We start from the raw sequence: 13,116 nt of genomic DNA on the forward strand, positions 1-13,116 counted from the left end.
AAAAGGAGATTCAAACCATATCAGACTGTGGTGATGATCAAGGTATGTTCTTCAAAAGAAATAGTTCTTCCAATATTTCAAAGTGAAAAAAATAAACAGAAGATATAAACGACATGATTGCACAAGATGATCAGATTGTTCTGCAGAAAATGCAAACTTGAATTAACAAATTACCACACTGATATTGGGTAGATTTCAAAAGAAGAATGATCAATTATGAAATACTGAAGTCCTAAAGATATAAGGATATCAACAATCGACACTTCTACATACATGTTTAATATAAAGAAAATTGTGATCCAATCCTCAAACCTGAAGAAATCATACTCAGAATGACAAATTTTTAAAGATATAAGAGCTCAATAATAGAAAAGTTATTATCTTGACAGAGAGGTAATATCCAACCATTTCACCAAAAGAAGATAGAAATTAGTTTTTGATAAAAATAAATATCAGTAAAATTTTGATCCACATTTTGAAGGGATCCAATTTTTTACATAGGAGGAGACATATCAATCCTTTTCGAATGAGAGTTCGTAATAAGAAGAACTCGACTAAAAGGAAGAAGAATTTTATAATAAGAACTTGTTTGACATTTTGCTTAAATCCATCACAGAAGGATGAGGATCAATTTTAAATAAAATTCAAAATGAGAAGAACTCATCCAAAGAGGGAGAAAAGTAATGAGAAAAACTTGTTCGACCTTTTGTTCAAGTCCATCATAGAACAAGATATATCAACATTTCTAATAGGGAATTCATAATAAGAATCGTCTAAATTGGGTGAAGAAGTTCATAATGAGAAGAACTTATTTGATTTTTGTTCAAACCCATCACAGAAGGAGGTAGACCAACATTTTCAGTAAGAGTTCATAATAAAAGAACTCATCTATGGAGGGAGAAAAAGTTCATATATGAGAGCTTGTTTAACATCATAATGATCTTTATGGAAGAATAGAGATTTCAAATAGGATACCTCATCTAACCTTTCTAGTTATGAGGAAACAACTAAAAGAGATTTGTTGACAATCTTATAAGATAAAAATTGATGTTATATATTTTCTCCACTTTTTGTTTTATAACAATGAGTAAATAAGGGCAACTATAATCATAATTTCCATTATGTCTTTTATATTATTTATCATCAATTATAATATTATTATTATTCAATAAACTCCCATATTTATAACCATTTGAAAAAAAAAGGTACAAATCTATTTACAAAGTTTATGTGCAAATCAAAGCCCAAAATCCAAATATATGTATTTATATTATTATTATATTATTATTATTATTATTATTATTATTAAAATTGGAAAAAAAAGTCAAACCAGAAATGAGACATAAATCTCTTAATATGCGGGACAGAAATCATGTAATATTTGTTGCATTGAATGCCCTAACTGCTGCACCATGCCTGACAATTCCAACATCTGACTCGTTCATCAATTGGCCATCACTCATCACTTTATTTGTCTGCTAGTCATCATCTCCATATATGCTACTATCAAATAACGAGTAAAGGAGATTTAGGGGTAAAAAGAGGAAGGCCTTTGATCACCCGCTGAAAACCCACTGCCTACAACATCAATAACCATTATCAATACCCTTACCTAGGTTAATCCTGTATCCATTATCCCAAATAAAACCCCACTACCGAGCTTTTCCTTCACTCACCCTTGACTATCCATTACCCATTGTCTACCATTTTCACCAATATAGATAATAACCGATAAAAACAACTAAACAAAACATAAACCAACATCCCAAAAAACAAAGAGAAATAGAAGAGATAAATAACATTATTATTTCTTCATTTGACGTTTTTAATGACTGGTAGAGACTTGTAAAGGCAACAACATCGAAATGAAATAAGAAGTAAAAGCATTAGAAAAGAAAAATAGAATATAAAAGAAAACAAAGAAAGGTAGAGATCTTATCTCCGGGTCTTCAACAATGGTAATCCAGTGGTCAAACAATATATGTAAACGGTGAAAGATCAGGATGAAGATGGGATCAACATACTGTTGTTTGGGCTTCATCCGACGGCGAAAGATACAGATCATAAGAAAGTAAATTGCAGGGTTTTGGCTATTTCATGAAGAGTAAAGAAGATTATAATAAAATCAATATCGGATTTGTGATCCCAATGTCGAGATAAAGCTCCCCGTGAAAATTAGGGTCGAGCAATGATCAATGAATGGTAGAGCAATGGCGATGGACGATAAAGTAACAGCAGAGCAATCGTCAGTTTATGTGTTCATAAAGAACACCAAGAACAACATGAATCTTTAGAGGATTCTATTGAATAAAAAAATTAAAAGATAAAATGTAGGGTTATATTTTTTTTAACTATCATCATACTTAAACCCATTAGAAACTACACATTTCTAAGGTAAAAGGGGCAAACGTTTTTTTCATTCCTTCATTGTTCTTTACATTTATGATTTGATCTCATATTTTGGTTGTCTGTAGTTTGGTTGATAATATGTTCCCGTATTAATTTGAGTTATAATAGTGTTTTTGTTGGGATTGCCGATACACCCCATGGTGCAACCGAAAAAATATCCGATGATCTCGCTAGTGATCCATATACAAAAAATTAAATTCGGAGGAAGAGTTACGAGATATACCTTGGGTTCATGATTAACAACAAATCGAAACAGTCACAAACATTTCTTATCCTGGCTTCCACGAAATCATCTCGGACTCTACTCAATCACTCGATTGAAAGCAATTTTCTTTTCTCAAACTAATTTTTAGAATTTTGTCTAAAGTGTTATAAGGGTTGCTAGACCATATTTTCCATTTATATCAAGTTGCCCTAACCCAGGTTTTTATTCAAAATATTTATTCTAAATTTTATCATTTGAACTTATTTTATTAAAAGAATTGTAATCATAATTACATCTTTAATATTTTTTAAATTCAAGATATTGAATTTCATATATATTAACTTCAATTATATACTTTATTCAAACACAATAAAATTGTACAATTATAACTCGTTTAAAATTTGTTCATTTTAACCACGGGGTGTGACATCTAGCAATATATCATTGTCATCTAAGTTACAAGAAGTCATGATTCGACAGAACATCTTCGTGACTAACTCTTTATGTATTAATCCTTTTGTTCTTTATATCTAGAATATGCACAAGTCTTGGAATTGTCACACTTGTATAACCCTCATTATTCTTGATATCTAGAGTAGACTATAATAAACAAATAACTTCTGATAACTCATATCAACTTATTCGAGCATGGCAATGCATTTCTAGTCTCACTCAATCAAGTAGTATGTGATATAACTCCTATATGTAGGAAGGACAAATCCTATATTGATCATTCACACCCACTACATATATCGTAATATGTTCAACATCAGTCTTATAGTGCAACTATTACGGAGCATGTTTAACTGTATCAAAACATACAATAATATGTTGAGATAATATATCAACTCTGACGATCATACATATAGCCATCACCATGAGCAATGTTGTGACCGTCATATAATAATCCAAGACATGCTCATAGCGGGTCAATCCATATGTTTTTCTCTAACAACATACTCATGTATCGATTTGACATCTCTATGTCAATGACAACTCGTTGTCATTAATTAACTCCATGTTAGCCTTAAACATATTATGTCCATACGCATAATAATACTTGACTAAGGATATTTAATAAAATTCAAATATTATATGAACTTTATTATCTTTCAATTTAATTTAATCATGGAGTATAACTAAAAATAATAATGACAATGCCTTTATTTAATAAAATCAGTAAATAAAGTGTATTATTACAATCATCTCATGATTGGTCTTTGGGCATACTCAAACAGTTTTAAAACATATAATATAATTATTATGCATATGGTATATGTTGCAATCATAATATAACATGTGTTGTTATATATATTGTCGGGTTTGATGATGCTCGAATGTGACAACTGAAAAATTTACGAGGGGTGAATTGGCAAAATTGTTTAGGGAGTAAGAAGAAAGAAAAGATAGACAATTTTGTATAGCGATTTATAGTGGTTTGACTTCTGAACAAGTCTACCTCCACTACCTTTTACTCACTAAGGATTTTCCAACAAATTCACTAATTTGTTCTTTTTTTTTTCAAGGACAAAGAGATAACATTTACAAGACTCCCTAGCTTTTAACAGGCTCAGCTAGAACCAAAACCCCTTTAAAAGGAAAAATAAGTAAACAATAAAAACCTCTAAAAGGAAGGTGTTACAAATTTAATCTCACAATAACAAAATATTTACAAGAGAATAGGAATAAAGAGTGAAAAGTTCGTCTCTAGTGTTTGATTTATTGGATAGGTGTTCTAACCCTTATTCAAGTGTCCTTATCTTGTATTTATATATTGTAATGAGTTTGTGGTCGTTTCTAGCTGTTGGGAGTGATTTGGAGCCCTGGAGATGTTTTTCTGCAAAATAAAATTGCCTAGTACAGAGGGTATCAGTACTACCTTTGTTATTTTTTAAAAAAACTAGGTTACTAGTCGTTGGTCTAACAGTATCGATACTAAGCCTATGGTATCGATATCATTTTTGCATTCTGGAATTTGAGCAATACTGGTAGTATTTGATACCTAGTGAGTATCGATACGTTCCTTACCTTTGGTATCGGAACCATATGAACAATATCGGTATTGTTCATGAGGTATCGATACTGTAAGAATAGTATCGATACTTCTTGTCCAGAAAAACATTTGTGCTCAATTCCAAGTTAAATGGACATTGAATATTTTTAAAAACTTTGATAAATTCAATTCAAGTCCAAAAACATTTTCCATAAATTGTTATATCAAAACATAGTTTAACAATCTCCCTTTTTGATATAACAAAACATTTGAAAATTGTTTTGGCAAAACTCCCCCTAATAAACATTAATGAAAAAGAGACATGTTTGGAGAAACTTAAACTCCCCTTTTTTCATTGAGAAATGAATTTTTTTTACCTATTTTTTCCCCCTTTTTGTTATATTAAAAAAATTTGACTTTAAAGAGATGACACTAAAAGAAATTGAATTTCAACAAAGATGAATAAATATGTTAGTAACCAAACAAATATACCAACTCTAAAATACTGTTATGCAATATCAATTGTTGAAATCAAGTGCATTTGATAAAGTTATCCAAAAATGTTATGCATTTGAAAAAAATTGATATCAATTGTTAGAGAGATATCATTTGCATTTTAAACCACATGCATAAAAATTTAAATTTAGGTCAAAAAATTAAAATTTGTAAAATTAAAGCATTTGAAAAATTGATATCAATTGTTAGGAAATATCATTTGCATTTAAAACCAATTCTGACAAAAATTCATTATGATGAACTAAAAATTATGAAAAATCATTAAAGATTTAAAATGTTCATCATAACATATTTTCAACATACATGAGATATAAAATTATTTTAAAATCAAAGATGAAATCAAATCAAAGCAAAAACATTAAGCTCAAAGGTTACTCATTCCTCTTCAAGTGTGGCGACTATCGTATCCATCAACATTGCTCTCACGTTCCAAGTTTGGATGGACATTCCCTTAAAAATTATTTTTTATAGGACAAGCATGTTTCGTATGACCATGAAAATGGCAATGTGAGCATTTTGTCATTTTTAAGCATAATGAGTTGTTTTTAGAAATTAATTCTTTTTCTTTTATTAATCTCTCAAGCTTAACTTTCAAATCAAAATTTTCTTTTTCTAAATAATTGATTTTTACTTTTGGAAGCTCTAAATCATTTTTCAAAGATTCATTTTGTTTTTCAAAATCAACTTTTGCTTTCAAAACCAAATTATTTTCAACTTTAAAATTTGAAATTAATTTCTTATATTTGGAATTCATGGTCTCAAATTCCAAATACAACTCATCATATGCAACTTGTAATCATCAAACGAATAAGAATTTAATTCACTAGAGTTCAAAGTTACCATGAATATTCTCTGATGGTCATGAGGCATAGGTTGGCTACTTCATCTTCATTATTGGAGTCATCTTCATCACTCCGAGCCACCACAAATGCCTTTTTCTTGCTTGACCATTCTTCTTTAGGAGGGGACAATCATATTTGACATGTTCCCATTCTTTGATATTCGAAACACACGAGGGACTCTTCCCGATCATGCTTCTTCCTTAGAAGTCATGGATCTCTTGAATCTATTGAAGAGTTGGTCATCTCTTCTCATCATCATTTCATCCACCTCTTCATTTGAATCTTGATTGCTCTCATTGGTGGATTTGAAGGCAATGCATAATTCCATACTTTCTTGTTTTGATTATCTTCATCTTCTTCTTATTCCTTCACCATCAACTCATGAGTGAGAAGAGAACCAATAAGCTCATCAAAAGTGAGAGGCTTTAGGTTTTTAGCTTCGATAATCGTCTTCTTCTTCAATTGCCAAGACTTTGGAGAGAGTAAATCATCTTTCTCATAAGTTCTATTGGGGATTACTTATCCAAATCCCTTGAGACGTTAACAATCACGAAAAATCTATCCGTATAGCTTGATGTCTTCGTCCGGTTTCATCTTGAAATTTTCGTAGCTATGGTTAATAAGACTTATCTTGGTTTTCCTCACTTCATCGGTTCCTTCATGAGTGACTTGGAGCTTGTTCCATATCACCTTTGAATTGGAACAAGGGGAGACTCTTACATATTATCCAGGCCTAATGCACAAAATAGAATGTGCATAGCCTTAGCATTGAGTTAGAACTTCTTCTTCTTCTCTCCATCACTCAAGCATCCATCTCATGGGTGTGAATGGAGTATCCCTCATGATTGAGTTCCAAGCTCCTAGATCATTGGCTTGAATGAAGATATATCTTGTCTTCTAATAGGCATAATTTTCTCCATTGAACTAAAGTGGATTGAGTTAGAACTTCTTCTTTTCTCTCCATCACTCCAAGCATCCATCTCATGGGTGAAATGGAGTATCCCTTCATGATTGAGTTCCAAGCTCCTAGATCATTGGCTTGAATGAAGATTATCATCTTGTTTCTAATAGGCATAATTTTCTCCATTGAACTAAAGTGGCTTATTGATTGGTTGAGAGTCTTCAATGTAGTAAGAGCTGGAGGTCGAATCCATCTTCTTGTCAGTTGCGTCGGGAATCGGTAGAGCTTCTTCAAGGATCGTCTCAAGGATGTGCAACCTTCTAAAGAATCAAGATCTGATACCAAATTGTTATAGTGGTTCGACTTCTCACAAGTATACCCACTACCTTAGCTCCTCCTAAGATTTTCCAAAATTCATAATTTGTTTTTTCTTTTCAAGGATAAAGAGATAACCTTTACAAGACTCCCTAGCTTTTAACAGACTAAGCTAGAACCAAAATCTTTACAAAGAAAAGAAGTAAACAATAAAACCTCTAAAAAGAAGGTGTTTACAAATTTAAAGCTCACAAGAACAAAATATTTACAAGAGAATATGAATAAGAGTGAAAAAATATTATCTTGTGTTTGATTTCTTGGATAGATGTTCTAACCCTTCTTTAGTGCTCTCACTTGTATTTATATGTTGAAATGAGTTTGTGGCCGTTTCTAGCCGTTGGGGATGTTTTTCTATGCAAAAAAAAACTGCCCAGTACAGAGGGTATCAGTACTTCTATATGAGTATCGTACTACCTTTGTTATTTTTAAATAAAACTAACTGTTACTAGACGTTAGGCCTGATGGTATCGATACTAAGCTTATGGTATCGATACTACTATGTGAAGTAGTATCGATATTGTTCAAAGGTATCAATATTTTTTACAGTATTAGTACTTCTTATCCAGAAAAACATTTGTGCTAAATTCCAAGTTAAATAGACTTTGAATTATTTTTGAAAACTTTGAATAAATTCAATTTAAGTCCAAAAACATTTTGTCATAAATTGTTATACCAAAATATAATTATATATATATAATATGATAAAAATAAAGTTGGTATATAAATATATATTGGTATAAAATATATATTTTAAAATCACTATTACATTTAAAAATTAGTTAAAATTACTTATGTGTCTTTTTTGGTGATTTTAAATGTGGGATAAGAATAAAGTTGACATGAATTTCTTTTACCTTAGATGTTAGGCAAGTTGAACTTTCGATTTTATTCACGTTCAACATTAAATCAAACCTTACTTTTCATTGTTCTAATAAGTATTCAAAGAGGATCCACTTATCTTAAACGTTAGGAAAATTGAAATCTCTCGAATTTATTTTTTTCAAAACATAATAAACAAATAATATTTATTTTCCTTCATCTTTATTTTAATAAAAATAATGATTATGTGAGGAGAATCCTTCATGCTTTAGAAATTGAGAAAATCAAAATCTTTTGAATTGATCCTTATTTGATTTTCATTTTTATATATTTTTATTCGCTCCATAGTTATCTAGGTTTCAGAGACTTTATTAGAGAACTTATTGCTCGATCTTAAGATTAGAGAGCATTAGGACTTAGAACTTTAGAACGATCAACTAATCCTTTTAAATTGATTGCACTTTCGTATTTAGATTAAATAATATATCGCATGTTTGATATTTTGTCACATTATTTTAAAAACTGGGTATCATCTTGAGTTAAGTAAGCCTTTGATATCCTTCTAGACGTTGGAGGAATTCAAGGTCATTTAACAAAGGATTATATCTTTGATTTTTCTTAAATTATCTCATAATCGTCAACTCTTCGGACTTTGAGAAATATCTCTAAATTCCCTTAGAAGTTAGAAAATTTGATAGTATTTTAAAAAGTCAATGTGTTTTCTTGAATGTAACAAAATTCTCAATATTCTCTTAGACGTTGGAAAACAAGGGAGATTATTCATAAAAAACTACACTTTCGAAATTTTTATATATTAACATGCGGATTTTTAATGTACTCGAGTGTAATGTCAATTCTCTTAGCCGTTAGAGAACTCGAGATTATCCTTAAGAATTTAAGAATTACTTATTAATCTAAAAAAACATTAATTGCATACATGAGTTAAGACAAAAATATTTGTAATCAAGTAGGTGTCGTTTTACTTACGTTGTGAGGGTGCTAATCATTCATCAATGTAACTGTGCACCTGAACGCAATTCTGATTTTCATAGATCTAAACAAATTTTGGTAATCCAATTACACCTAAACATATTGATGATAATTCCCATCATTTTTCAAAAAGGTCCTACAACTTTTGTTTTACAAAATAAATGATGTGTACATATTATTAGAAATTATTAAAAAAAATATATATCTAAAATTTGGATGGAACAGTGATGATTCCCATCATTTTTTTAACTTTTTTTACAAATAAATGATCGATATATTAGATTAAAAAAAATATATATCTAAAAATTTGGATCAAAAGTGTGAATTTTTTTATTATAGATATCTTGTCAAAAGAATTGTGTAATATCCAGAATTTTAGAATAAAGTCATAATATTTTAGAATTTTGAAATAGATATGCAATCAATTTTAGAATTTTAAGAATAAATCTGTAACATTTAAATATTTTTATGGGACAATATAGCTGAGGTGTGGGTTATATATATATATATATATATATATTAGAAATATTAAAATTAAAAATAATATGATCAAAAAGTTATATATTTTTATTTTAAAGGTTTAATTAAATGAAGAAAATTGAAATTGAATTATTTTTTCTCAAAAATACAAAAAGTTTTATATCCTTAATTTTTCCCTTTAATAATATTTTTTTTATCGAAACAAGGATTCAAAAGGGCGCTATTGAAATGTTATTAATATAATTTTTAGATGCAACGAACCATGGTGTAAATACGTAGCTCATAATTTTGGAAATAAATTTCATAAAACATAGAATGTTTTTAACATTATAGATTTGTGAATGAATAAAATGGATGATAATTTGGTTTACATATAGCTATCGAGTCTTGGGATGTGTAGGACGAGATTAACACTCCTCAACAACCCAATGGAACATAATGGCAATCCTGTTAAAGGAAGATCATCTACCAACCCCAAATCTTATAATTCAATTCTCATTACCATCTACTAAGGGAGGAAACAAAAAGATTGTGAACGTTAGCTCAGAACGAAGGTGTGATTATGAGTGGCAAGCTGATTCATTATTGCTAAAGGGACCCCAAATCGACCCAACCAAAACAAAAGACCAAACCTTTCTTCTCCTCCTTTTTTAATTAAACGGCTTATATTAAGGAATCTTATAAAGCTAATAATTGATGGTTAAGGATATCAAATCTTATTTCTTTTCTTAAAACACTACATTTTACCAATTAATCGATCCGTATTATATATGCACATGGTTCTCTCAAATTGCCCATTTTTTATTGCTTTACGCAACGCTTGAATTGTATTTATAGGAATAATAATGATATTTCCCACTGTTAGATTTATAATAATGGTAATAATGATATTTCCAAGCAAATGACGATAACATTTTACCTTCTTAGCTACATTTTCATCCGACGAACTCATAATTATATATATAAACATTATTTGAATTTTAATAGGGTAAAATCTTCTCACTATAGAGTATTGTTTTATTGAGTCCCTCGACTATTAAAAGTTATAAATTAATATATTGATTATAGAATTTTATTTTGTTGAGTCTTTCGACTGTTAAAAATTACAAAGTGATCCCCGACTATTCGTGTTTTTCAAACTCATTATTTTTTTGTTAAAAAAATTAATGATCATCTGAGTTTGTACGTTAACATGTTAATTGTGATATGAAAAAAATTGGTCTCCCAACTATAGGACAATGTTTTGTTGAGTTAATAGGTTAATTTCAAGTTCATACCATCGTTAGTTTTTTAACCCAAAAAAAAGATGAGTTCAAAATATATGTATAATTGGGTGACTATTTTATAAGTTTTAATAATCATGTTGAATACATTTATACACTCTACTCATTTTAATATATTATTTATATATATATATATATATATGTATGAAATTTATGAAATATAACATAGGTATAGTAGATATTCTATTAATAAAGTACATTTTTTATTTTTAAATACTTATTTTAATAATAAAGTTTGAATATATTTAATATTTATGAATAAAATAAACTTTATTCTCCGGAACCCATCTCTACATATTTATGAATTTAAAATTACTGCTCTGAATTTATTTAATACTAATAAAGTTTGAAATTATATTTTCAGATATTTAACACTGTTGAGTTTTAAATTAATTATTTCTCTGAAATCTAAAAATTAAAAAATCTGAAAATTCAAATTTCAAACATAATGTTAAAGAAAACAGTAGCAGAATCTCAAAGGTGGGCCCCAACGTTGAAGCAGCAATATATACAGCATCAGTTCTTCACCCATTAAAGTCTTCTCCAAGCAAAATTAAGCCCCTAACTCCACTCGCCTTCTTCACTTCACTTTCCTCTGTAAACCAACACCCAAAACTCTCTTTTTTCTTTTTCTTTTTTTCAGACAGCGTTTCGAGGGCAATTCGGAGAACCACTTCCGGTTACTTATTCAAGCAATAATGGTGGACGTAGATCGGAGGATGTCCGGTCTGAACCCGGCCCACATAGCAGGCTTACGCCGTCTCTCTGCTCGTGCTTCCGCTCCTTCAACCGCGGCTTCCCACCACGTTCGCAACGGTCTTCAGTCCTTCTCTTCATTAGCGGATAAAGTTATAAGTCATTTACGGGAGTCGGGTTTCAAAGTCCAACCGGGCTTGTCCGACGCTGAGTTCTCTCGAGCGGAAGCCGAGTTTGGTTTTGGTTTCCCACCTGACCTCCGAGCCATATTATCAGCCGGGTTACCCGTGGGCCCTGGTTTCCCCGATTGGCGGTCTAATGGAGCCCGATCCCATCTTCGGGTTTTGCTTGATCTTCCCATCGCTGCAATTTCCTTTCACATAGCGCGTAACACGTTGTGGTCCAAATCTTGGGGACCAAGACCTTCCAACCCGGAAAAGGCTTTACGGGTGGCGAGGAGTGCGCTTAAGAGAGCTCCACTGTTGATCCCCATTTTTAATCACTGCTATATTCCCTGTAACCCATCTTTAGCGGGTAACCCGATTTTCTTCATCGACGAGACCCAGATTTTCTGTTGCGGATTCGATATATCCAACTTTTTCGACATGGAATATTTGTTTCGGAGCTCCTTATCCGACCCAGAATGGTTGAAAAAACAGACACCAGTTAGTGAGAAATCAGCCGGGTCGTCCACTAACGGCTCGAGGCGGACTAGTATGGATGCCGGTTTCCTCACCGGTACTCGGCCCCCTAGATGGGTTGAATTCTGGAGCGAGGCGGTCGTTGATTGGAGTCGGAGAAACTCATCCTCGAATATTTCGACCGAGACGTATTTCCATATTCCGAAAACCAAAATTCCGAAATGGGTGGAGGATTACATAGAGCAAATAGGGTCGGTTCTCAGAGAAGGCGGGTGGAGCGAGTCCGATATAGCAGAGATAGTACACGTGTCGGGTTCTGGGTTCTTCGAAGAAGAGATAGTTTTATTGGATAATCAAGCGGTTCTAGATGCGCTTCTTTTAAAAGTAGACCGGTTCTCAGATTCGCTCCGGAAGGCTGGATGGAGCTCCGAAGAAGTTTCGGATGCTCTAACTTTTGACTGCCGACCGGAGAAGGAAAAGAAACCCGCCAAGAAATTATCTCCTAAGCTCGTGAAGAAAATAGGGAAGCTTGGTGAATCAGTTACGCTGTCATGAGATGAGATGGACAACAAAGTTCCATTTTTGTTTTTAAAAAGAATTCAGGTCTGCTGGGTTTATAGGAAAGAAAAAACAGATGTTTGTGTGTGTTGGGGGGCAAGAAGTAATACGTTGTTGTACCAAAAGGGAAGTAGGTAATAAAAATGGTTCAAATGGAATTGTTGTTCATAATATAAGCAATCAATGAAAAATAGCTATTTTTTCTTTCTTTCCTTGTTTAGAACTAAGAATTCTTTTTATAACTGTTGTGTTTAAATAGAATGAATTGATCGATTTCCCCCGGTAAAAGTGGGAAATTATTTAATAAAATTATTACATTTGAGTTTATAAAAGTTGGATAACATTAACTTAATATTTCATCCTCAGCTTATTCACAAAGATTCAGTAAGGGCATTTGTTCAAAGACTG

At 31.3% G+C, this 13,116-nt stretch overlaps 1 protein-coding gene across 1 annotated transcript; it reads left to right on the forward strand.

Moving 5' to 3' along the window:
- The first annotated feature begins 11,327 nt into the window (after nucleotides 1-11,327).
- LOC120216380 lies at nucleotides 11,328-12,866 on the forward strand. Its single transcript, XM_039213825.1, has 2 exons — nucleotides 11,328-11,451; nucleotides 11,484-12,866. The coding sequence occupies exon 2, from the start codon at nucleotides 11,512-11,514 to the stop codon at nucleotides 12,703-12,705; it is 1,194 nt and encodes a 397-aa protein (XP_039069756.1). The 5' UTR covers nucleotides 11,328-11,451; nucleotides 11,484-11,511; the 3' UTR covers nucleotides 12,706-12,866.
- Nucleotides 12,867-13,116: the final 250 nt, after the last annotated feature.

This window comes from Hibiscus syriacus, unplaced genomic scaffold, assembly GCF_006381635.1.
Source record: "Hibiscus syriacus cultivar Baekdansim isolate YM2019G1 unplaced genomic scaffold, ASM638163v2 tig00110160_pilon, whole genome shotgun sequence".
NCBI lineage: Eukaryota > Viridiplantae > Streptophyta > Magnoliopsida > Malvales > Malvaceae > Hibiscus > Hibiscus syriacus.